The 26830-nt window shown below is 40.3% G+C and overlaps 2 protein-coding genes across 2 annotated transcripts; both read right to left on the bottom strand.

Moving 5' to 3' along the window:
• Positions 1 to 5029: 5029 nt before the first annotated feature.
• LOC130595930 (molybdopterin synthase catalytic subunit) lies at positions 5030 to 9003 on the bottom strand. Its single transcript, XM_057403068.1, has 4 exons — positions 8868 to 9003; positions 7871 to 8024; positions 6338 to 6461; positions 5030 to 5137 (listed from the first exon to the last, which is right to left on the bottom strand). Exons 1-4 carry the CDS (start codon positions 8986 to 8988, stop codon positions 5069 to 5071), a joined length of 468 nt encoding a protein of 155 aa, XP_057259051.1. The 5' UTR covers positions 8989 to 9003; the 3' UTR covers positions 5030 to 5068.
• A 939-nt stretch (positions 9004 to 9942) lies between these two features.
• On the bottom strand, positions 9943 to 13463 carry LOC130595931 (molybdopterin synthase sulfur carrier subunit-like). The gene is made up of 4 exons (XM_057403069.1): positions 13320 to 13463; positions 12797 to 12918; positions 10150 to 10296; positions 9943 to 10039 (listed from the first exon to the last, which is right to left on the bottom strand). The coding sequence occupies exons 1-3, from the start codon at positions 13329 to 13331 to the stop codon at positions 10170 to 10172; spliced, it is 261 nt and encodes an 86-aa protein (XP_057259052.1). The 5' UTR covers positions 13332 to 13463; the 3' UTR covers positions 9943 to 10039; positions 10150 to 10169.
• Positions 13464 to 26830: the final 13367 nt, after the last annotated feature.

Here is a 26830-nt window from a genome sequence, read left to right as displayed (position 1 = left end):
AGCACCCTAAAGAGAAGCACGGCATAAAATGGGGCCAAATATGTCTTTGTTCCAGTAGCACATAATGAAAATCCTAAGGGGATGACTCTGCTAGATATACAAAGAAGCTGCACTTCACGCCTTGATTGTTACAGTCATGAGTATAACACTACTGGTCAGCTATACTGTAGTCTAAGTCAGTTCACAGTAGTGCAAACTATCTATATTTGGTCTGGTTGAATAGTTGGTGTTAAAACCTTACCATGGTCAGGTCTTCCTATATACATGGGGTTATCATCACTGGCATCTAAAATGACACTGCATTTTGCCATTCTTATGCCCTGCACTTTATAATATGTACAGAATTGGTCACCAGTAGCGTGTCCTGTCCCTGTGGTAACACAGGGATGTTTTAATTACTGCTGAGCAGTACTTACACAGAGTCAAGGCCTTTTCTGCTCCTCACACCAACCCACCAGCAAGCAGACTGGGGGTGCACAAGGAGTTGGGAGGGGACACAGCCAGGACAGCTGACCTCCACTGACTCAAGGGATATCCCACACCACATGACATCACACTCAGTATATAAAACTGAGGGAAGAGGAAGGAAGCGGAGACATTTGGAGGGATGGTATTTGTCTTTCCAAATAACTGTTATGCATGACAGAGCCCTACTTTCTGGAGATAGCTGAACATCTGTCCAACCATGGGAAGCAGTGAATGAACACACACATTTGCTTTGCGTGTATGGCTTTTGCTTTATCCATTAAACTGTCTTTATCTCAGCCCAAGGCTTCTTGCTTTTACTAGACCAGTTCCCTTCCCCATCCCACCGGGGGGGGCTGAGTGAACAGCTGTGTGGGGCTTCGCTGCTGGCTGGAGTTAAACCCTGACAATGTAGTACCCTTTATATCCAAAACTGAGGTACAACAAAAACTCTAAAATCAAAAACTAAAGAAAATGAAGTATGAAAATGAATCTCAAAATCTGTAGCTACTTGCCGTAACTTTTTATTGTGTTTAGTGTACATAGTTTTAACAGCCTCAGAATAGCCAAGTTCTATCTTGTAAGTCAACATTTCTGCCCTCACTTGTGATCAATTATTAATATGCAATCACAGGCTTTGCTGTACTAAGTCTTTAAAAGGTATTTGTCTCTTTCTCTTAAAGCAGTCAAAATAGAAGTTTTAAAACAGACCTGCATTAGGATGCAAACATTCATACCACTTGATAAGATGAACTTGTATGGTTGGTTTGACTAGTTTGTTTTTAAAGACAGGCCTTAGGTACTCAAATTTCTGACTTATAGTCATCAACCTATTCTTAACTCTCCCTCCTTAAGTGCCTCCGCAGGACACTTAATGGAAGAGCTCCAGTGAGTTTCCAGAGCTTTTTAAGAGGGAAGGGGTTGCACTTTCTGCTTTCACACACAGTTTCACTTTGTTAGTAATTAGTTCTAGCAGTTTTTTCCTTTAATATTTTTGATGGAGCAAATAAATGCATTAGTTTATAAAAGTACAGATTCTCTGAACGGCTGTGGGAAAAGCGAGGTGAGGGAAGAGCCGAAAATCTCATTTGAAGCTGAGCAATATAAAGGCTTCATTGCTGAGTGCGACAGTGACACTTCGGTGAGTGACAGCCGGAGCCAACGCCTTTATTTCCCAGCAGAGCCAGCACCTGGGCAGGCTGGGAGCGGCTCCTACCGCACAGCCGTCTCTCGGCTGCCATCTCCTGGGTAGGCTCCTCATAACACAATCCCGTCACCCTCCCTGTTTATTTCCTGACCATCCATCAGTAACTGTTTTCATAGCATGCATCAGGCTGAGCTTCTCTTGAGAACAGAGCAGAATAAAAGATCGAAATCAGGAAAGGCAATTCTTAAAATTAAGCAATGTTGAGATATGGACGTTCTGCCAGAGAAAGGGATGGATCAGTGCATTCATATGTTGCCAGCAAAGACCAAGACTTCTCTTCAGAAGGAAAAATTCTCATTCTGAAGACATGCTCTTCCTTTCCACAAACACCCCTCATCTGGGAGATCGCTACAGGAATCACAGGATGATCCTCCGGTCCTAAGCATCTGGTCTCTGGAACATGTCTACATCTGGAGCCACCACCACCTCTGCAGCACACTGTGACACACCTGGGAGAAACCCAGAGAAGTTGGGATTACCCCTCCCCTCCCAACCCCCATAGCCAAGGCAGAGAAACAGCTCTCATCCCAGAAAGCCAGGACTGCATTCATTATATATGGATTTGCACCTGCTTATCATCCCACTTGTGGACCTCACCAGAACACAAGCTACCCCTCATCTGCAGCCTAGTCCTGCATGTATGGAAACCAGGACATGTGCAGCTGCATCCTTCCCTGACACGCAGTCAGACACAGCTGGGATTCATCCCCTGGCCTGGAAATTTGGAAGCACTTCTGGGTCGCTCCAGACACAGCCTTAGGCAGCTATCTTAAGAGTAATCTGCTGTTTTACAATAATACCCTAGCAGAGAGAGTAGCCCTACAGAGGGAGCCAGTACACTGAGCTCGAGGCATGGACTTAAAATTTCAGTGAGATACATTTTACCTCTGATTATGCACATCATCCCTCCTAAGGGTATTTCCAGTTCGCTTTTAGATGCCAGCTGAAGAACCCAAAGTTACACAAGACTGATACATCATTGTTCCAGAACAAAGCACTACTTGCCTCATGCACAGCTAGGGACACAAAATGACATTTCATTGTTTTGACCATGGCAGTGTACACACATTGTAACACTCAGCTGTGACTCAGTACAACATGTCTTCCATTCATTGTTGCTGGTCACTGCGGGGAAGTACACAATTATTCTTTCCCTTCTTTTCTGCACCCTCCTTCCCAGCTGCATTGCTGATGGAGAAGGTGCACTTAAGGTCACCCTGGAGAAATACTCCAGGAGGCTGCAGCAGTAGAGAGACACTAGTGCAACACAGGAACTGCCCTTGGTCACAGGGGCCTGAGTATAATTTAACGGTTTTAATACCACTATTTTTCTGTATAAGAGCACAGCACCAGTATGCAAGCACTGCACAGGTTTTACTTCATTTATGAACAGTCCACTACAAGGCAAGCTAGCCATTTATTTTTGTGAAGTTTGTATGCTAATTAGTTGCATAGTAACAACAAACATGAACATGAGAATATGAATACCAAAAATGGCAAAGTTTGTGTATTTATTTCTTTTCTAAAACCAGAAAGAATTACTTGATAGTTATGTCCTGAAACCAGGACATACAAGAACTGTGTATTCAGGATTCTGTACAAATGTCATTCAAATAGCAGAGGGCTTCCCTCCAGCCTCCAAAGCAAAGGAAAATTCAACTTTGAATTTGCTCAGCTATGCTTAGATAATAAGGCCCACACTGTCTGGAGGCTGCACATGTGTAAGCATGCAAGGAGCAGCGGCTGTCCTGCAGAGGAAAGACTCTCACTTCACTGAGGAAAGCACATCAATAAGTTAATAAGCACTTTTAACCATGCTTCTGCCTGAAGTTGTATGTTTCATTGGGGTTTACTTATTTAATTCAGATACAGTAACCATCACTAAATATTAAGACTGACTTAAATCACTGGGGAGAAAAAAGATCATCACCTATTTTTCTCATTTTATTTTGTATAGCTAGCAGCTGTTTGTAGATTTTTACTGCAGACAAAATGGGTTACACAGCTGAGATTTAAGTGTTGTGTGATGTAACCATATATAAACTTGAGCAGATATTTTTACTTTTCTTTACCTCATTTCCCTTGCTTTGTATCCAAGTTGTCTACATTGTCTACATTGATAATGATAGATAAAACTGTCTCTCAACATCAGTAAAAATGACATACACAATGGGACTTTGAACTCTCAGCACTGAAACACTATCATGGCACATTAAAATAACATACAATCCTGAGTAATGTGCTTTAGGTGACCCTGCTTGAGCAGGGAGGCTGGACTAGATGGCCTCCAGAGGTCCCTTCCAACTCCAACCATTCTGTCATTCTGCGAATAACGTAAATAAAATTCTCTTACTCAGATGAGCAGCCCATTATTTCCAGTGGAAGCACAGGCATATTATGTCAGTCTCTTTATCTTTTAACTAGGTTTCAAAACATTAACAAGAGGAGAACTGTATTAAAATCCTAAATGTGTATGTAAATGCATATATAAACTGCAAGAAGTTCAGTAGACTTGCTTTCCTTTAAAAAACTAATCCACTTTGATGACTTTGAATCCTAACATGTCTAAAGTTGAGCTACTACAACTAATTAAACTTATAGTCGTCTATTTATCGTAATAGCTGGGGGATTTTTATTTCTGCAGCACCATACAATTACACAGCCAAAAAATCTCCTTCGAAATTAATCATGTCTAGACATCATCAAGCAGTTACAGGTTTGCATATTATTGCTAATGCAAGTTTGCTGCTGGTAGAATATTTGATCTAACTTTGAATCAAGGTCTATCCATATTTTTTTAATGCAACAGACTTGTAGCATGAGCTGCACAGTAAAAATGCTGCCATGAGACAGAGCTACTGGAGTGCAACCACTACTAAAAAGTTAATAACTCTTGAGAATAGTTTGTATTTGCTTCTCTGTACCAAAATGTTTCATCTACTTCAAGCAGCTTTCATGTTACAAGAATGTCAAAACAGCACAGAGCTTGCAAAATGACTCTACAGTCATATAAAATTAAACTACTAGTGAATTTAAGATTAAAAAAACCCAAACCCATGATTGTCCTGTTTTGACCTCCCATACAGTCAGTGAACAAAGACTACCAATGTAAACCCATTAAAGCAGTATGTATCACAGAAGACAAAACAATTCACAACCAAGAATTTTAGGTAAATTCTATTAAAAAATTACTCCATGTCAAAAATGCACAGAGATGGTCTCAAAGGAGAGTTAAGAACACCTAATTAGTACTCATTTATTTCATTTAGTCCTAATCAAATTACTGATTGAAATGTCTAGTACACCTGTTTAAAAATATATAGATTCTTTGTAAAAACAACTCAAAGCTAAATCATGCTCATTAGAAACAGTAACACTTTATTTTTAAGAGTTAAGCTATTTTTCTGAATTTGCCCAAAAGCATTCCTTGTTCTCTTTCCAAGAATATTCGTCCTCATAAATCTCCTGCAAATACAAACAAAGAATGGGAAATATTGTGGAGTCTGCTACATACAGCCACAAGCCAGGCCAAACAACTCAACAGCCATCCTGCTATTATTTACTGATCGCAACAGGACTATACAGCACTTGTATTGCAAATAGAAAAGAAGGCAGCACCCTTAGAACATACCGATTTACATGCGAGCAGATTATGACCGTCAGGCTGAGCCCTATTAAATTTAGGAGGGCTCATCCGTACTGAAGTCAATTCAAGAAAGAGATCTAGAAGAAATTATATAAAAGCTGTAGAGTCTACAGCACTCATATCTGAAACTGCCCGTTTTGCATGCTGCCATGTTACTGTACCATCACTTACAGGGATCATTTAAGTCTATATAAGATGTCAGTATTAAAAAAATAAAAATTACAATACACAAAGCACAGTGAGTGTTTAACCTCCAGGACTTCCCAGCAGCAGTCCAGTCCTACCCAGCAAATTCAGCAGGGCTCTGAGCCTCTGCTTATTTTTTCTGGGACCACAGAACAACCTGTCTCCTGAAAGAAGCATCAGAAAAGTGGAGTAATGAGGAGAACATCACACTTACCCCATGGCAAATTCTGCCTGGGAGAGAAGGCAGAGATAAGACTCATTATTTGCATGCAATACTGTGGTTATACAATGAGGCTCTTCTAGACCCAGGCTGGTCTCTTCACACATTGTTGTGTGCCCATACTAGCTTTGGGACCTCTGCTCATCCCTTCATTATGTGCTGTTGCTTAATGCTTTGTGCTTTCTCAAAGCCACAGGGATGAGGAGAAAACAGAAATACAAGAAAGCCACTTTTACTTGCAAACTACAATGCTGTCAAAAGCAAATCTGACTCAAAGCTCTTAAATCTGACACAAAGCTCTTCCACAAGCCTGTGCAGAACTGTGTTCTGCCACTCAGAAAACCTCAGGGCTCCTTCTCTTTGATCCCAGGATGACATTAAAGGAAGATGAGCTGGATGGTACAGGCAAGGGAGGGCCTTCTAGATGCCCACCTGCCACAGGTGCATCTGGCTGCATTAGAGGAAATCCACTGGTGCTAGACATTTAGCATCCATCAGGAGCAACTGCTGCTCGCAATGCTTCAGCAGATTCCCTTCAGAGCAGCAGCAGCCTTCAGACCAACTGTCCAAGACTCTGACACAGGCCTAAAATCAAGTTTTGCCCCAAACATACCTTTTTCCATATTGGGACGGATGCTTTTAAGGTATTGATGCAGTACATTACAGCTTCAAGGGATTCTGCTCTATGTGGAGAGGAGACTGCAATAATTACACTTGCTTCAGTTATTGGAACCACACTAGGGAGAGAAGAGGAACAACAGCAGCTTTAGCTAATGCTTAACATCAAGAGCACCCAAAAGTTGTGGCCATGTCACGTCAGTATTCTGGCCACACACTCTCCTGACTCATTCATACTGAGCAAGTGTCAAGCCATGTTCAAGATTATACACTTTTTAAAAGAAAGAAAACCACAACCAAAATCAGTACCAGATGTGAGAATTCCACAATTCAGAATAAATAAACCCACCAGACATAGGCTTTTTTCTCCCATTCTTTTTTTTTTATTATTATAATAAAACTTATGGAATTAAGTGGGGAAAATCACTAACTTGCAAAAGGACATAGGAAACTCACTGGATACTGGCTTAATAACTAGTTAGGAACAGCCAGTTCTTATCTGAAAACCTAAGAAATCATCTCAGTTTGCACAAGAATTTGTGAAAGCAGAAATTAAGTGCTTCAAACTATGCAGATTTTGCAATGAAAACTTTTTGACAAATTTGAGTTCTAAATTATGAAGTTCTTCCTGTTTGGTGTGTTATTAAGAGAACTAGCACAAGATTTTGTTTTGTGCCTCACAAGAGTAATATCCCCAAGAGTTGCCTACCAACCACCCCTTTATAGTAATACTCCTTTGGCAAAGAGGTCATATGAAAATCTAAGTTTAAATGCTTTCAGCCCTCAAGAGAATCACTCCCTCTGTTGCCTATAGAGGAAATCTAAAGAAACTATCCCTCAGAGCTAATATTATCCATTATTATCACCTCAAGTTCCTTCTGCTGAGAGAAAAGGAAACAAGTGCTTGTACCATACTCTGCATACCCTGTTAGTTTCAGTGAGAAATCTAATGAACTGTGAAGGTTCAAGACTATGTCAGACACTAGCATTGTATGTTTTGAACCCAAGAGAAAATGCTTATCCAAGACTCAAGGAACAACAGGAGGCTCTCCAGCAAACATGGCTGGCAATTACCATGCCTCTCCCCTTCCCAGTGTTAAGCTTTCCCTATGGCATAATTTAACTTAAATCTGACAATAAGAACATTCCGTGGTACCTCAATGGAAAAGAGGAAAAAAAAAAAAAGTGTTGCCAACTTCACATCTTTAAAAAAATAAACAAATAAACCAACAGCCTCCCCTTTCCTAGAATGAAATCTAGTCCCTTCTCCCCACTTGCAAACTATCACACCAGCATCAAGGATCCTGCTGGCTAAATGTGGACTCCAGCAAACGCTACCTATATACACATCTTTGAAAAGACAATTTCTAAAACTTATCTCACAGTGCAAGTTTGATTCTACAGCCAGCTTTGCTGCATCACAGTTTATAAAAGACTCCTGCACATCCTGCAACTATGTAATCACAGCCACGCACCACACAAGGATTAATATTCCACATGCAAAAGGATGGGGTCTGGCCATACATACCCAAGTCTATGGTGCACTGCAATATGTTTGACTGACGGCCATTTCTGTCTAACACCTCTGCAGATTTTCTTTATTTCAGTCTCTGCCATTGACATATATGCTTCATATTCTAAGTGAATCACTTTCTTCCCTTCAAAATTATTTCTTGTAGTACCTAAAATGATTTATCAACCAAAAGCACTAATAAATATATATGTTTATAATACATTACACATTTATTATATAATAATATATTACATATAAATACCAAATAAAACCCTGGATCTTCTGTTACAGTCAAGATCAGCACTGTGCAAGTACAGAAAACCTCCCCTAATCATGGCTGTGTAAACAGATTCTTTGAACAAGAGAAATCTTTAATAGACAAGGAAGAATTTAGTTTATACAAATCTGCAGTCTATAATGCCCAAGGCTGGGACATCTCCTGTGGCAACAGCTAAGGTGCTATTACTGCATTTGCCCATGTAACATTTAAGTGCTCAGTAGTTAGAAAACCAGTAGCACTACGGTTTAAACACAAAAGGGTTTCTAGATGAGTACCATTTACATTAAGCAACAGGACAGAGCTATCACCAAAGCTTAACCTTCACCCTCCCATGGGTAAAATGGTAGTTTACATTCGACCAAGACCTGAGTTGCAGGAGCTTTCATACAGGCTTGGACCTGTGACCTGCTTAGCCACAACATCCCACTTCACACCTTGAAAAAGTTATGGCCAATGGTGTGGAAAAAAAAGCTCCCAGGCAATCCTGTAGTCCAGAGCTGTTGTTCTGTTCAGCCCTAGGACAGCCAAAACAGCAAGAAAGCTTCTCACCACTTTGTCCCAGTGCAACTGTTCAAGAGCTGCCATGGTCTTGTTCTAAATAATTCAGAACATTTTTTCTAAACATCCTGGGTTTGGTCCAGGAATTTATTTATTTGAGAAGCATGAGTTTGGGGTGTGCACAATTAGAATATTTACACATCCAAAGATCCAGCTCAGAAATATTAAACTCACCAATGAACAGAGACACTGCCCCGCAGCATGGTGAAATGACCAGCTCTGACACTTCATCTACAGAGAGCTTTTCAGACTTGAGCTTGATAAAATCTTTTGGCACATCTTTGCTTTCATCCATAGCTCACTAGAAAAGCTGAAACCAGACAAACTCTGTTGTTGGTTTTGGCAATACTAGTGCTGGCCAACTGCTTTATATTCAGTGCTGATGCCTCAATTTATACAGAAAACATGCACCATCTTCTTCCTTGCCTCAAGAGACCAGTCTCCACGGCAAATTCACTTCTCAGCAGCCTTGCCTCAACTGCAAATATCAAGCAATGACCTGGTTTTTAAGGCAAACAAGTTTCTTTCCTGATAAGAAAGCCTGTTCCAGTAGAACAAAACTAGACCTAGTCTGAGGCCTCAGTTTAACAGTACAATCAACCAGCATGGACCACTGTGCTAGTAAATTTGTGGCAAGACTATCAGCCCCTCCTCCCTATCTTATCCAGAAATCAAACAAAACTTAAAATACAGATTACTGATAAATACGAATTTGACTTCTAATCCTCTCCGGGACATTTATGACCTCATATTATCAGTCTGTTCCAGTGACACAGGAGACACTTCTAATTTCTCTGAGCAGAAACCAGTCATCAGTTCATGTAAGAATGAGAAGGACACAAAGTATTTTGAGCAGCAGGAAAGGAACAAGCTGCAGTAAATCACAGATTGTTAGGGTTAGAAGGGACTTCAAAAATACATGGACTGCCACTTCAATGCATGCAAAGAAATGAAGCTATTCTAAGGACACCTGTTCCTTTGACAGCAAATTCAAAAAAAAAAAAATAAAGAAAATAAAAAGAATGCAGCAGTCACTTCCTTTTCTGTATCATCTCTTCTGTTAAAAAAGTGGCATGAGGTTTTTCATTATTATCTTACTTGGCAAGCTGCATATCCACTGGCAGACAGAAACAACTGCAAAAGAATAGCAAGACCTAAAACCCAAATTCAAAGCAATGACTGACCTCTCTGGCAATTTTCTTTCATTTACCGTTTATGTGTTAATCATTTACTGGTGCACTAACTTGTGGTTTCTGGTCAACGTTTTCTGCAGCAGGAAAAACAAGTTATGCTCTCTCAAAAGAGTATCAATATGGAGGGACAGAACTGCAATAACATCTCTGGACCTAAACAAAAATAAAAAATAAATAAATTACTGGAACATTACATAGAATCCATGACATATTTTAGCACAGGATGACACTCCACAGGAAACTAAGCAAGAAGTGATACTTACTTAACAGAACTTCGGTAGATTCATCCTCCGCTAATTGGTGGGATGATGGCAACCTCGTCTCCAGGCTGCAGGACCAGGAGCTGATCTCCAAGAAGCACGTACTCCTGCCTAACAGCAAAAACTACTTGATCCCGGATGACAGCAAGCCTGAAGGGAATTGGCAGGAGCACAAATAGATTTCTAAATAGAGTGTTTGCATTTAAACATGAGATTTCATTAAACAGCAAAGTGCTGCACTATCTAGCGCCGCTGAGGTAAACAGCATTAAGACTTACACAACCCAGCCTGCAATACACTTTCAAAAATACAACAAACACCCACCTCCTACTCAGGTTCTCTTGTGGTGGCTATGCAGAAACCAACTCAGTGTAACTTTCAGAAGTCAAGAACTGCATCTGTCAAAGGCCTGCATCAGAATGAACCAATGCATACCAACCCCACTTCAGCACTTCAGCAGCTTCTAGCAAAGTAGGCAACTCAAGAGGTAGCAATAATCCAATCTGGGATCAGAAGGAAATGCTCCCTTGATTCAGCCTGGCTGGACTACAGCAATTTTCTTACATGGCAAGAGGCATTATGGGATGATGTTTGTGAGATCTCATGAAGATCCACTAGTCAGACAGTTGCTCTTGTACAACCCCACAGTTTATGAGGCTTTAGGTCTTTTGTACTTACAGGTCTGAAATTTACTATTAATAAGGAGTGGCTACAGAACTAAGAAGGCAGATATGGTGTGTTTTCTGGCAGATCTTCTACATAATTTTGGATTTCACATCTGTGAGACCTTGCTGTGAGAGTCTACAGCTCTGGATACCATGAGACATGGACTCACTTTCATGACCAAGTGCAGTCAAATGGTGAATATGAAGGCAACACCAGTAAGACACCAGAAAAAGAATGCAAACGTTTTTCTTTAGAAGGTGCAGGTGTGGTAACTGCTACTGTCTGAGACTCCAAAATCTCACACTGACAGCAGAGAGCTGTATCGCCTAGAAACAAGCAGGCATGCCAAAAGCAAAAATTATCTTATTTCCTACCAGCCAGATAGACAAAAGTAGGCAAGGCACAGGCTGTGCAAAACACAGTAGCACTGTCTCAGAGTGCAGGGGGAAGGGTAGGACTGTAGGGAAGTAAAGCAAGCCACTAAGAAACTGTGTTTCAGCTATGAAACTGAAGTGCCCATTAGAAGGATGGGCTCTAATTAATGTCATTTGTGAGTTAATTCACTGGGGAAAATGGGTGGAACAGAAAAGCATTGTCAAGTATGCTCAAGCTGCAGTCTCAATATCTATTAGCAATGTGAATAGAAGTCTGTGGTCAATACCCTACTGTTAAGTTGAGGTTTTCCAGAAAAGCTAGAAGCAGAAGCATTTTCCAAGAAGGCCACTGTGAAGTATATGCACATGCAAAATGTACTGCCCCAAGTCACCATTCATAAAAGGACAAAGTTGACAAACTATGGCAAACTGACAAACGGTGCTGCTGCGGCTTCTGACACAAAGTAAAATACACAGGATGCAAAGTAAAATACATACACTCCCTACTGCCTCCTCCCCAAAACCACACTTAGACTCAGTTCTTTGTAAGAAAAAGGTCCCTGGCCCAACAAGACTCAGTTCTTTGTAAGAAAAAGGTCCCTGGCCCAACATTTGGTTAGAGCATGACACTTGAAAACAGATGGCATTGATAAATGGTTAATTTTATTCATTGCCTTTGAGAGCAGGCCAAATAAAAAATGGTGGTGCCTAAAGGAAGACTCTGGCACCTAAGTCCAAAGTTTCAGAAATTCCAAGGCATTAAGCATTAAATCCTGAGGACCTCAACCTCTGTTATACCATACTTTTATTGCTTTTTTTTTTTTTTTTTTTTACTCCACCTTCCAGAACAGTGTTACACCTTTGTCCCTTTGTCTGTCAGACTCATTCTTGACAGGACTGAGCACTTTCCCTCAGCCTTAACCTGAGGGGGAATTTCTGCTGACACCTCCAGAGAGCAGCAGTAAGTGCTACATGGGTCCTTACAGTGCACACCGGCGCACTCTCAGGACCAGACTCGCTACGAAATGCCACCAGCAGTGGGTGTTTGTGCGGTTTTTTCAAAGCAGAGGAGATAAAAAGTGGCCAAGCCTATTTACTGTGTAAGTGGCTGAAAACCTGTGGCAGAGCTTCAGCTCCTTGCCTGACCTGCCTTCTAGAGCATGCTGTAAGCTCAGACCAATGGCTAACAGTTACATTAAATGTAAGTGATCAAAAACACCTGCTTGTTATTATTAATTTCTTATTTATTGCCCTGGCTGTGTTTGATTCTTCCTTGAGCCATCTCACCTTCTCCACAGGCTAATAACACAGCTCAGTTCTCACATGCAGCATGTTTACCACACTGTGGCCCTCCTAGACAACAGGCCACATGCCTCAAGGTACCCCTCAGGCTTAACTTTCGTCTACATTTATTGGACCTAGCCTTTCCCTGTTTATACCTAAAGCTACAGCATTTCCAGCTGGCCAAAACACAGCACATTTACTGCAGGTTACGAGAACAAGGTAACGCTGGGTTTATGGTACCGAAGTACTGATACGTGTTCCAGCTCAACTCCAAATGCTGAACCTGTGTTTACCAAAGAAGCCGCGGCACCAGCTCTGCCGACTACCTGGGGTGCAACTTGACGATCTCCTCCCAGAGCTGGAGCGCGGTGATCTCGCGTGGCACCGAGAGGGTCTCACTCCGCAGCCCTGCCAGCTCCGCGCTCCGGGCGAAATACAACACCGAGACCTGCCCGGGAACAAACGGCATCAGGGGAGCGGGGCCTACCGAAGGAAAACAACGCTGTTGCACGTTAACTTCTCCGATAATACCAAAACAACCGAAACCAAACAGGAGTGAGGAAAAGCTTTCCCTGGGTTTGGTTTTGTCGGTTTGGGTTGCTTTTCTTTTAATACCGATAAAGCTGTGTGGCGTTCCCCCGGCTGCCAGAAAGAGCATGGGAAAGGGCCGAGGGAGGGTGTCTGTCAGCGCGGAACCGTGTACTGCTCCCGCCGCGCAGGCCTCGCCCGCCGGGCGCCTCTGCTCGCTGAAGAGCGGGGCTGAGTACGCCCCGCCGTCCCCCTCCCCCGGCACCCGCCTCTCCTGCAGCCGGTGCCCGCTCCCCAGAGGTACCGGCCGGCTGCACGTACCTGGCAGCGCATGGAGCCCCGTCGCCGGGCGGGTAGCCCTCCGCCGCGGGCTCACGGTGGCGCCTGCGCCCGGCCGAGAGGCGTCGTGCCCGGACCGCCCCTTGCGGCCTAGGCTGGGAGCGCGGCGCCTCCTCGCTCCGGTAGGGTCGGGGCGGGGCGGGCTAACCCGGCCTCAGCGGTGTGGTGCAGCTCGGGATCGCGCCGCTTCCCGACGGTAACAGAGGTGTGAGTCGGAGGTGGGAGAGCAGAGGGTGAGAGGCTGTGTGTTTACCGCCCAAACGCAGCCTCTAGTTTTTTGCTTAAAGGCGGGTTATCATATGGGTTCTGTCTGCAGAGTGCGTAGGGGTTGCAAGTGGTTTCAAACGTGTCCACTGCCCTGCGCATGTTATACATGCACCACACAGGCACTTAATAGGTATACATAACATGTAAAAGCTAAAGACCCTCCAAAAGGCTGATACAGGATTCTGGGTTAGGCTGTTTTTCAGTGTGGAGGTGGTTGTGGCATCTGTCTCTCCCTGGCCGATCATGCACCATCAGGAGCTCCCTGCATGGAAACGTGGTGGAGGAACAATGTCCAGCCTCCTGCCGTTGTGCACCACGCAGGAGGAGAACACAGCATGGAGTATGTGGTAGATGCTGCGGCCAGGCCCACAGCAGCTGTACTGCAAAACTGCATTTTTGTGGGTGGCCAGGGTTATTTCTGTGCTTGCCTGGTAACACTTGTAACCCTACAACAATAAAAGAAGAGCTGTTCCTGCCAGGTCAGCCAGGGAAACTGGTTTTTGAAATCATTGGTTACTGTGATTCAGACAGGTGGAAAACGTCTGTCCTAGATGGATGCAATAATGTCAGAAAAAAAAAAAAAGGGGGGGGGCAAATAAAGCACCTTCAAATACAGGATTACTATCCAATCATTTCAAAAAAAAAAAATGGCTAAGAAACAGACTTTTCTATGTAATAATTCTTGCCTCTGAAGTACAAAGGCAGCAAAAGTTACAGTGATAAATTCTTCCAGAAAAATATGCCCTAGAAATACTGTTATTTCCATGGAGTTTGTACACCACATGGTAATCTTCTGTTGTGTGGAACAAATAAGTGATTTAAACTGTATTCTTTTTTTTTTGTAAATGATTTACTACTATTACAAATTGAACTCTCCCCAAGACAGCATGTGTCAAGTAAGTAAAATGATTGCCTTCTTTCTTCTCTGGGCTGTTTAATTTTGGATCTATACATCTTAAATGAAATAAATTACTTTGAAAAGGTATATATGACCCAGCTAGCAAGTGGCTGGCATGTTTGCCCTGTGCAAAAGATGTGCCACAGTTGTCTGTCCTTAAAGTGAGGTGACTGAGTGCTGGGCTTACCTGGAGCAAATTAGCCTCTAAGAAAAAAGTGAGTTTTGAAAGATTTATCCTTGTATTTAGGGTTGAATTTAGAGTTAGGTTCACTATGAAATAAGGAGAGAGGAGCTACTGGCAGTGAATTTCTGGGTTTTCTTTATTTGAGCTCCAATTAGTAACTCACCTAAGCTAATTCTGGAGTATTTTTCAGAGGATGGCTCAGTCTTCAGACCTTAGTTAAAGGCAGAATTTGTGCCTAGGAAGGACAGCAGTAGAGTAGGATAATCTGTTAGCTATGTTCTAGAACATACACAGAGAAATTAAATGTTCTTAACAGCATGAATTAAGCTGAGGTGTAAAATGAATGTGTAAACCAAAACTCTTCCTAGATACCTCTTCATTCTGGAGGTCTCTTCTTCCAGGAATACCAGCCTCAGTGAGAGGTGTAACTACTACAGTGCTGAGTTTGCAAGAGTGAATTTCGGTTCATATTGCTTTCCTTTATTTGTGTGGGGTTTTTTTTGAGGAGTAGAGACACCTGCATAAGAATGGAAGCTGTTTCTGTAGTTCTGGAGAAGATACGTTAGCTCTCTAGAGACTGGGATTTCAAATCCGTCTCTATGATTTCTATAGGCTAGCTCCACGTGATTTTCTCTTAAAATATTTTCTGGTTTGGATCCTTCTTTCAGAGCCATTTTCTTCCTTCAGCTTTCGGTGTAAGTAGCTACAATGTATGTAATCTAGTTTTAAGTGTTATTTACTGAGTCTTACCCTTTAAATTAAATCTTGTCCAGAGCCATGGGGCCTTTGCTTTGTCTAACAGGTGTGTATGCATTCTCCCACACCACTATATGTGTCAGCCTCTCATAATGCTGAGATGAAGCTGTGATGAAGCCCTCCAAAGCAGACATTTCATATTCTGCTTTTCAACCTTCCTTTATTTTAATAATGTTTAATACCGAAAAAGTGCTAATCTGACTGTATGGAATTCTCTTACACCACCCAAATAGACTATGACTTAAAGAAATTCAATTTTAATAATACTAAAGAGAGTCAAACAGTTAGGATTCCTATTAACTTATTTTTTACTTACCAGCAGCAAACTTTGAGCTCTACTATCTAGCTGGAGTATACCCAACACTAAGCTTACACTTACACTGTTTCTACAGTGTGCTGTTGAATGGATAGAACACAGCAAAGTCAGCAAAACTTAATTTAGGTGGGGTAGACTGCAAGTCCTAAGCTGTTTTTAAAATAACTTATTACAAAAATTGGTATAAAACATGACTCTATGTAGGGGGAAAAAAAAAAAAGAAAACACACAACGAGAAGAATGAACTGGAGGCATACTGTTAATCTTTTTTTCCTTTTTACCAATGATTTACTTAATGTCACTGCAGCAAAAGTGACTCTCTGGGACTGCAAAAGATTGTGATTGTCTAACCTCTAGTAGATTTTCTGTTTCCTTTTGTTTTCATTTTAGACTTTTTCTCAGGACTGTTAGGTATAAATCATGAGTTACTGCTCTAATGTTAAGATTTATGCTTAGGAAGTCTTAGGAGAAATTCTTTTACTTCAGTTTTACTGTTGTGAAGAATTTAAGTTATGTTGGTGCTAGACATGCATCTTTGTTGTACACCCGAGATGTAGATATTGATGCATAACAGTATTTAGAAGACAGACACCATTTCTTTACTTCCAGCTTCCTGAAATAACCAGGAAAAATAAAAATTACCATGATCTGGAATAACCCTTCATTACCTGTTGAACCCTTTATTTATCTCGGGCAACCAGCCAGATCTGAAGTCAGTTTAGCATTATTCTTCTTCTAGTGAATTCATTAAGAAAAAAAAAAAGGGGGGGGGGGGGGAGAAAGGAAAGCCAAAGCTGTTTGGAGTAATCTACAGAGCTCCAAAAGTGTGGCAGGTATAAGAGATATGTCACCATGGATTCCAGTCATTCCATTGAATTCAGCTCTGAATTTGGCCTCATCTTATGTCAACGCTGGTAATAATCTGGAAAACATCTCCTTCCTATTTTGGGAGGAAGGAGAGCTGTTCCTTTAGTTTCCATGGTGGAACAATGGAGAGAAAAATGTGAAAATATGAATCTGTCTGAGGCACTATGACCTTTAGGATTCCTGTGTGCGAGGTATATGTGGCCATTTGACCAATGATTTTAACATTCCCCTTGGCACTCTTTGAAATTGTCTATTACAAAACAGATGGTGCAGTAGTTACTTTTTGAAGGGCTAGAAGAGCATGACCACATCTGGAATTAATCGTTAGCTCCCTAAGCCAATAGATCACCCAATTTAAGAGGGCCTTCCAGTACGAATTCATTGCACAAATACAGAGAAAGAATACAGAGTATAAGCAGTCTGAAACTATAATTCATAGGCACACAACTCTTTCTGTTCAACTGTCTCATTTATGGGCATGTCTTTCCTACAAGAATTTCTTTTTATTTTCGTTGCACAACAGCAGTAAGTGAAATATGTAACTTCTTAAATAAGGTTTTTAAAAATCCATAAATTTTCAGGTTTTGCATAAAGTATTTTCCTTTTCCATTGACAGCTACATTATTACTAAAGAGATGACCTCTTTTCATTTCCATACTGTCCTTTACCCCAAAGGATAGCTAAAGATTATATTAAACCAACATGCATGCCAGCATCATTCAAATAAAGCTACCTATGGGGGTTTGGATGATCATTAAGCATGCTCTGAAGAATGCAGGGAAACGGCGTTAGGGCATTCAAAAATAAATGGTAAAAACTATTTCTGCAACATTCAATGCCAAAGGAAAACACAAGTTTTAACCCATAGAATCTCATATTTTAAAGTGCTTTTTACTGGTCTACTCAGCTGTCATTTGATCTGGATAATCTAAATATTAAAAATATTAAATGTGTTATCTGTCATTATAAAGAAAAAAATTGTAATTCCAGAAGTTCATTATTAACTACAAAAGCCCCAAATTCATGTGACGAAGTAGTTGTAAAGGCAAAGAATTTTGAATGTTACCCAATCGACAGGTCATGTCTCTGATACTACATTTAGAAAGATGAAATTTCTTGTCTGTAGTATTTCACTTGGCTTCTGTGCTCCTTTACAAAGCACCTAGCACAGGGAGACATGAAATGCCTGCAGATAAGAAGTACAGTTTTAGTTTATATTCCCAGATTAAATTGCTGGCCTTTTAATTATCATGATGTGTAAGGATTTGAAACATTGCACAAGGTAAGAAACATGTCATAATATGAATTTGCTGAAGCCAGTGAAATCCCACAGGAGTTACCTGATCGGTGGGTGGCTGATGAAAATAAAACCAACCTCTTTACTAACCAGTTCAGAATTTTTGTCATACCAGATTACAGATCGTGGGTACCCTCCTTATTAGTTTTTTATAACCATTGTAGTTGCTTTGCTCAACTTGAAAATGGAAGTTTTGTTGAAGTTTTAGCAGTATTTCATATACTGGGAGTACACACAGCATAACTGTGATAGGATATTCTGCAAATGGTAGTGTACCTTAGATTTAGGTTCTGGTTGTATTACCTGCTGAATTCTTTTGATACACGTTAAAGTGTTCTAGGTGGTTTGTCTTCAGTCTTTTCGTGATTCTGTAGAATACTGGGCTTGTATTTAAAAATGCTGATTAATTCTACGCTTAAACTTTAGCATTTTTGATAATAGAGTGAAAAATGTGTACACTTTTGTAAGCACTCCAAAGAGACAGTGACACAAGAGATACTAGGAGAAGATCTGCACTGACCCTGCCTCAGGGTTTGGCTGCAGTTTGCTTCATGCTGTGTTCCCATGCCTCCCATATCTCTCATACCTACTTTCTATGTAGTAGCCTTACTGACAGTCTGCAGATGTTAATCATCATATAGTCAATGATGTGTTGAGCTGACTGAATTAGTCACTACAAAGTGAATTAGTATTCCTATTGGACATGTTTTATGCTCATTACTTGCCTATTCCACACATTTCCAGAAAAACGTGGCTAGATCCTGACTTAAAATGTCTTCCACTAAGGTTGATTAAACAGGAATTATTTCCATCAGCCTGTGTGGCCTGTGCTTATTCAGTTCTTCTCTGTGTTCCTTTATGACTGGAATGCTTTCTTTGTAAGTAAAAAAGACATTTTTTTTTTTTAAGAAAGATTTTAGTCTGTTGAATTTTTTTTTTTAAGACCCTGGAAAAAAAAAGTAATGTGATTAGTTCTGAAGGCCAGTGACCTGATAACTTTTACTTTTTAGTATGAATCAATAGTTCTTGTCGGGAAGATAGGTTGTGACTGCACAGTTAAGAATGAATTCAGTTTTGCACTTCATATTTACGTTAAAAGCCATGCTACAATCTGCCATCCAACTAGCAAATTCTGCTTACAACTAAGAAGTATGGGATAGACTGCATTGCTAGCGAATAGAGAAAGCATACCTTAATCAAACCATCCAAATTCTGTGTGCAAAACTGAGATCCTAAAGTTTCTATGGCATTGTTTTGACTAAAATTTTCTTTTTCTATTATAATATAACAGCACACATATCCACATGAGGGCACCAGCTGACATCTTATTTTCAGATCAATGTGTAGTCTGTTTCTGAAATGAACATGTCAATAAATGGTCACTCTGTCATTGTACTTATAGAGCTAGAGTAAAGAGTGAACTGTTCAGTGTTATAGTTCTCAAATTATGTCTTACTCTTTTTCTATTCTTAGGGCAAAAATATTTTTACTTTCCCTAAACTCTGCATTCAACAGAAATATTGAAATGAATTCTAATCACAGAGAGATCTGGGGATGTTAAGATTTCAAAAGAAAAAAATATTCTTAACCTGTCTGCATAATGGAATGTAAGTGAACTCTCTTAATGTTGGTGAAGTTTATTATTATTTCTTAGCCTTGAAAGGAGAACAAAAATCCCAAGGTTTTATCCTAATTTTCATTAAATACACAAAAATATGCAGTCAACACCCATTTCATTTGTAGAAGTTATACAATGTTTTTTAAAAAGCAAAGAGTGCTGTACTGTGGGTTAGGCTGAGGATTCAGGACCAAGATTGTCCACTTCCTTTCCCTGCTGAGCTCCAAGAACATTGACCAACATAAATACAGTACAGGAACAAGGATCAACTGAAAAGCCTAATGCCTTGGAAACACTGGAAGATATCTTAAGGATTCTGGCTAAGTGATTTTAACGTAGGGCAGACCTCAATTTGGCTCAGTGTAGCTGGTAACGTAGGAGAAAAGAAAATTTCCATGTCCTGAGAGATAACAAAGCTAATGATGCATAACAGGAAACCTGGGACTCCAGCATGCACACTGAGACAACAGAAATAATGCAGAAAATGTAGCTTTGTTGCTGAGTAAAACCCAGAGAAGTACTCCAAGCACCATAGGTGTGTGAATACCTGAGAGGAATTGTGAAGCTGTTGGACAGTCTTCGTGCAGGATCCATTTGGTGCTTTTGAGTCACAGTCTCTTTAAGTCTAAGTGGTACTGACAACTCATAGGAGATTTCAAAGGCATCACAGGAACTGCAAGAACTAAGATAAAAATGAAAAATAAAAGACTAAACTGGAGCTTTAGTGGAGAGAAGTTGCAAAGCTGCTACAGTAGCAGCTGTTTCTGTGAGAAGGTTCTGAGCTGAGGTCTGTCAGAAAGGATGGAAGTACTTTGACCTAATTTTAGCTGTCCAGGGGTTACTTAATGAGTCCTAATTTGTTGGCTAGGCATCTCCTATAGCTAATGAAGAGGTAGAGACATCTTTAGAAAGCAGATTAGGTCTTACACCCGCCTAATTTTGATACTTATCCTAAGATACCTGCTGTCTAGAGGCAGCTGTAGAGCTTCACTGACTATAGGAGGATCATCTGGGAGTAGATTAGACACCTAAATCTTATCAAAACTTAACTGAAATTGTCCCATCAATTTATAGGTGTATTGTGCATTTGCTGTGCATGTCTAAATAATGATCACTTCTGCATATTTTAAAACTCCAAATAAGAAAGTTTTAATAGTTGAACTCTTTCTTATATTTAGTACATGGAGACCCAGGTACTAAAACCAACATTGAAATAGTGACACCAGTGTGGCACAGGAGAAAGCAGTGATGTAGACAATCAGTCCAGACATACGGTAGCACATGTGTGAACAGAATGCAGGCTTTGAATACACAAGAGTCCTTGTACTGGGAAGTGGCAACTCTGGGAAAAATTTAGAACTACAGAGGTCATGTGTGGTATTTTCCTCATCAACTTGCTCTTGCCAATAGATATTCAGTGAGAACATGGATTTTAAAAGACTTTCTTTTCCTTAGGCCTTCAGTACATACATAGGGTAAATTGGTTCAAATGGATGATTTCACAAACTGAATCTGAATTTGTTAATAACATGAAAGTTGTGTGATATAAGCCTTAAAGTCTCCTAAAAGGCTTCTGCTTATCCACTACTGTATTTGGAATAAAGCTATTCAATAATTAAAATGAAAATTAACAGAACAGTATAATCCTTCCATGAGCAGAAGCACTATCATGTTTCCGTGGATTAACTCAGATGATTTACCAGGTTATCGCTACCATGGAGATTGAGTAGTGGTATGCTTGGTAAAGATATTAGGGAAAACTGCAGTTGTGGCAACTTTTTTCCAATTAACAGCTAAAGACAAACATTTACTATCATAAATCCTATTTGAGTAAAATACGGTGTTACCCTTTTTCTTTTGGGGTTTTTGGTGTTTTTGTTTTGTTTTGTTTTGTTGGGTTTTGGTTTATTTTTTGGTTTAATTCAGGGCATATCCCAGTTGTTTTACCCCAGCACATTTCAGCCTCAAGACTGCCCTCTGGCCTCCTTCTCTTCCTTAGTCAGGCCTTCTCCTATCCTCAGATTTTTATTTTGAATAAGTACTTTTAATTTTTGAAATTTTATTTAATAAATATACATACCCACAGCCAGGGATCTGCAACCTCTCTTTCCAGGCAGCAGTAGGACCTGCACATACTCGCTCCTGGTTGGTGTTTGCTCTGAAGGACAGACATCAGCAGCCCTTCTTTTCCTCACCTTTGCAATGAGTCTAGATACACTGCAGAATGCCTCCAGAATGTGTGGTAAATGTGCTGCCCATCACAGCTTGAGAGAAGCATACTCTGTGCCGATGTACAACAACTTCGTAGGGCTCTGGGAATTGCAAACCTTGGTCTTTCTCAGAGCGCTGATGTCCCTTACTCAAATTTTGCAGGATTCATACAAATGGAAATTGAATGTTAATTAAAATAAATGTATGTCTCTTTGCCTTTCTGTTTTAAATGGAGGGATAAAACCACTACTGAAATTCAGGTTTTCCTGGCTGGCCAGAATATATAGCTAATACTAAAAATAATCTTGTGAGGTCCCCTTAAACCTATATATCTAAACCGTGAGAAGTAGTAATAGCTGGAAAGTTTGAAGCATACCATGTCTACTTAATACATGCAGTGTGGTATCTGCAGGCTTGAGTTTCATGCAGCTTTATGTGCTTTCTGCAGTGAGGACATTTACAGTCCCTTTTGAAGAATTTACACTTACAGGTCTCGCAAAAATTCATAATACCCTTAAAGTATTGCAGATAATGAGTTATCAATTACCTCTTTTTATTCATAATGAAACAATAAATAAACTTCAATAAACCTGATCCTAATGATTACTGGCCTTGTATTAAAAGGCTAACAAAAGAATTTGATGCCATAGTATGTACATGTGTAACATTTTTAATTCTGCAAGCGCTTTCAGCTAGTGTAGCCAGCCTTGCCATCAAATGTGGTAACTGTTGAAAGCTGTCTAGCAGCAGCCAAAAAAAACTTTACAAAGCAAGTGTATCGGTTCACCATGCAGCTGCACCAACATTGATGCCAGCTTCAGGAGAGAAGGTGCAGGTGGGAGCAAGCAGTGGGAAAGTGGAATCATTTATTTCAGAAGCAGTGTGGGGTTTAAGCCAAAATAAACTGCTCATGGATCTACTAACTAAGGGTTGAGAATATAACAATGATATGTAAGTAGAACTCAGATTCATCAAGTCTTTTGTTATTCATTTATAAATTTAAGAGCAGACAAGTGAACCCAGATTTCCGAAGAACTCCAGGTGTCCAATTACAGAGTTTAATTGTTCTCTCAATATAAAAATAAAAAAGAAAGTTTTAAAAGTTGTGCATAAAGATAGGCATGCTTTTGTCAAAGAAATGAAGTTACAAGTTAATGAAGTCGTGCATTTCATGTGCTGTCCATGTACATCATCAGCTGACCTATATAGCTGGCGTCAGGGTGCTGGTACCCCCATACACAGACCACGATTGTGGGCAGACCTAGAGGTGATTCCTAGGAAGTAAAATTGTCCTGTACTTCAAGACTAAGTCTAGACCCTGTGATTAGTTTATCAAATTAAAAACTCACAAGTGATTAGTTGAACTAAAGAAGTGGTATTTGAAGTTACGAGAAGAAATCTCTTGAATATCCAGTAACCTCTTACCATGAAGTGAGGGCCTATGGATTACTCAACTAGTCTGGAATAAAACTTCCTTGTAAAAGTAAACTCTCCAAAGTAGAAATTGATATGGAATTTCCTTTGGGCTCAGTACTCAGGTCTCAGACCTGGGAAATTAATGTGATCTATAACAAACCTAATAGGGGCTCAAATGCTACACAGACTCCTCCAGTGACCCCAGGGTAATCATTCTTTTCTTCAGTGCTTCTGTAGCTACTTTTCCTTTGGTAAAAGCATCTTGGGAATGCTTCTCAGGACTGAGGGAAATGCCTGTTTTCAGACCTGTCTTCCTGAACTCCCATCCCAGTTTCACACAGCTCCCACATTTGTCCATTCAAAACTGGTTATGTCCAGTTTTAGCCTCTTTATTATGAAGATTGAATGAAGCACATACTCATCTACACAGAAATAAATGGGGTTAGTGGGAGCCTGTAGCTTACAAGCCTGTAGTAGACCTAAGCTTTTGCTTTGGATCTTTTCCTTGGATTTGAACAAAGAGAAAATGGAGCAACCTTTTTCCAGAAGTTGTTGTTTAATCTAGCAATGCTTTTTCTATGCAGCAAGATGCATATGAGTTGTTAGTTATTTTTACAACCCGGCATATGTATGACAAAGAGTATAGTGTACATGAGGAACTCTGGTTTGGGAATCACTTCTACTGTCTTGTCTGTTTTGTTCTCTCTTGATATGTGATATTCCTGGTTTGCGCACTCTCTTGGGATCTCAGAGATTGTGAAACGGAAGGTAACAGGGCCAGAATTAACTTCAAGTAATTACTGACCAGTCTCAACCTAGTTTTTACCTCATGTGTACCTGTTTTAGTTTTTCACAATTCTCTTTGACCCAGCAGAGATAATGTAATGCTTGATGCAAATTACAGCACCACTTTAGCTATACATGCAAGCTGTGAAGACTTCTCATCTTTGGCATTGCCTTTGTATGTGGCTGAGCAGAGATTTGTCATTTTGCCTCTTGCAACTATGGATTATTATTCTTTTTTTTGTCTCTTCAGGAGGCCACCGCAAATTGTAGCACACTGCTTTTAGCAGCCCTGAAAGAAAATTCATGTACTCACATTCAAAGACTGGTATTTGAAAGGACTGTATATAGATCTGCCACTCATAACCAACACATGAATGAGATAGAGCAACAGTTTCAAAAATCAGGACCTGGTATGGAAAAGCAGAATATCCTTCAAAGACTTTGCATTACCACTGGTTCTACATATTCATCTTGGAACATCTTCAGTTCTGTCTTGACCACTGTCAAAATGTTTTATTGTTGAAGTCAGACTACTGAGGTTTCAGAGACATTGCTACAGTTTAGTAAATGTGGGGGAAGGTATCTCAGCTTCAACTATTAGGATATAAAGGGGAAAACTCCTGTAAATTATCAAGAACAGATTGTATTTCTATTCTGTAGGAACCGAGGGACTTCAAACAGAGTAAACAATATTTTCAACTTAGTATTTCCTAGCGTATGAGAGCTTTCAGAGTACTCTGAAACCCAAAGGAGAAGCTTTAAATATGGTTAGAATACATAAAATTACTCTAGGAAGTATCCTTTTTAAGACCAGTTTATATAATTTCATCCCCACGCAAACTAGATCTCGTGTACTAGATCACCATAACCACAAAGCTTAAAAATACGTCAAGGTGGAAAGAGGGCATGACAGGACAAAAGTCCCAGGCAACAGAGCCACTTAGCATTAATGAAGGGTGTGGTTCTGGGAGGTGTTCTAAAGAAATAGAAATCACTCAGATGCCTTTGGCCACCCTATTAAGTAAAGCATCTATATTTTTGCAGGAGAAACATAATACCGCTCTGTAGGTGAGAAATCTGGATGGACTGGTGTGTGCCTGTCACTGACATCTGCTGCAAAACTCTCCCAGAGTTTGCCCACCTTGGTCATTTGATGTGCTGGGAATTAGCTATATGTCTCTTGACTTTTCATGTTCTAATTCCAGTGCACAGTGCTGAGTGTAAAACATAAAATTGTAGGTTACTCTGCAACAGATTTGTCCAAAACCCCCCAAAATATTAGTAGTTCCATTATCTGCCCCTTTAATTTTAATTTTGCTCTGGTATCTATAGATTTTCCAGCTCCCCCAGTTCCCAGAGAGACTGCTCTTCCACTAACAACTTTCACAAGGGGTAAAAAGAAGGCATCTAATTTTGTAGCATTTTTTAAAAAAGTTTCCAGAAAAAAATATTACTTTTTTCATCTCTTCCAAAGAAAGGCTTAGGCAAGACTTGATTTTCTTTTAATTTTTTTTTTTTTTTAAATCTGGGAAGCAAGCACTCTACCTCTGAATCAGTTCAAGATAATTGGACACCTGCTGTGGGTGCCATGAAAAACATTTTCAGAATGGTATCAGGCAAGTACTGGAACAATTTGCCCAGAAAGGATATAGAATCTCCATTCAAAGCTTACCAGGGCACTGGGCAGCCTTACTTCACATTGGAAGTAATGCTTCTCTGAGCAAGTGCTCAGACTGTGTGATGTCTTGAGCTCCCTTCCAGTGTCAATTCCTCTATGATTCTATTATTTTGAGGATTTCCACGGGAAGTGTAATTCTTCAACACTTCAGTTCTCAACATATCCCTGTGCTCAAGACCACACATTTATTGCCTGCCTCAACTTGTCAGCCGATAAATGGTCCCTCATTAGTCAATAGAATAAAATAACTAACTGTGGAAGAGAAAATGACAGAGCCAGAGGATTTTTACATATTAAATAGGTATTTAAAAAATGGGACACTTTAATAGGAAATTAAGTAAGACCTGGATAATCTTGGTCACCAATAATAGAAGGTGAATTTCTTTTCAGAAAAACTACCCTAACACCAGCCTAACACCATTTTCTTCAATGGGGTTAACACTATTCTACATATTTGTGAGATCAGAACCAGGTAATTTTTTCTTAATGGTCTGGATGCCAAAACACTTCACTGTTCTGAGTGCAGTGGTATTAAATGTTTTCAGTCAGCCCTGAAAAAAAAAACCACATTAAGTTCATGTTTTGTCTCCAGCCAAGGCATGGTCTGCTTTTTTTCCTTTCTGTTCAGGTATTGAGTTTGGAACACAAAATGCTGATCCACAGGTGGAAGTAGCCCAATGGTCAGGGCTCTTCCTATCTGGATTTTTTTTTTCTTTTTTTTTTTTAACCCACGAGATTGCATATTGCTCAGGTGCAGAAAATTTCTGTATTTGTGTATGTTCCTTGAAAAGCAGGAGACCTGATTCCACTATTTGACCCATTTTGGTGGGTTTCTTTCAGACATCTCAACATTGTTTCTTACTGGCTGAGTCTCCGGGGATGTAAGAAACAAAGGCCGGCACGTTTCTTGCCTGTAGCACTGAGCTGAGCTGTGGCTTCTCTGTTTACCATATGTCCCAACAAGCAAATGCATGGTGCCAGCTCATGCAACAGCATGCACTATGTTAACTGGCTGTATAAAAGCATCACATAGGATTCGGCTGCATCACTTTCTTGTCTGTAGGTTTTTACCTCTCATTCTTCCTCAGTTTTATGGATGTAGACTTAAGGTCTGTGTGGCATAAGCTGAATGTGAAGGTCTGATTTACCCAGTTTATCTGAGGGACTTAAATTAGGAGCATATTTGCCATAGGCTACCT

Source organism: Pezoporus wallicus, unplaced genomic scaffold (assembly GCF_028554395.1).
Source record: "Pezoporus wallicus isolate ANWC-B61680 ecotype Strahan unplaced genomic scaffold, APGP_CSIRO_Pwel_v1 contig_2997, whole genome shotgun sequence".
Lineage (NCBI taxonomy): Eukaryota > Metazoa > Chordata > Aves > Psittaciformes > Psittacidae > Pezoporus > Pezoporus wallicus.
Note: the sequence above shows the minus strand (reverse complement) of the source record. Positions and strands in the feature narration are given on the sequence as shown.

What these genes read in the sequence shown, in the direction of transcription:
- LOC130595930 (XM_057403068.1), bottom strand. Translation starts at nt 8,988, where the DNA reads ATGGATGAAAGCAAAGATGTGCCAAAAGATTTTATCAAGCTCAAGTCT. An exon ending in GGCAGTGTCTCTGTTCATTG is followed by an intron (nt 8,025 to 8,867) that starts GTGAGTTTAATA and finishes AAATCATTTTAG; the next exon opens with GTACTACAAGAAATAATTTT. An exon ending in CCGTCCCAATATGGAAAAAG is followed by an intron (nt 5,138 to 6,337) that starts GTATGTTTGGGG and finishes TTGTATTTGCAG; the next exon opens with GAGATTTATGAGGACGAATA.
- LOC130595931 (XM_057403069.1), bottom strand. An exon ending in ATCGTCAAGTTGCACCCCAG is followed by an intron (nt 10,297 to 12,796) that starts GTAGTCGGCAGA and finishes AATTCCCTTCAG; the next exon opens with GCTTGCTGTCATCCGGGATC.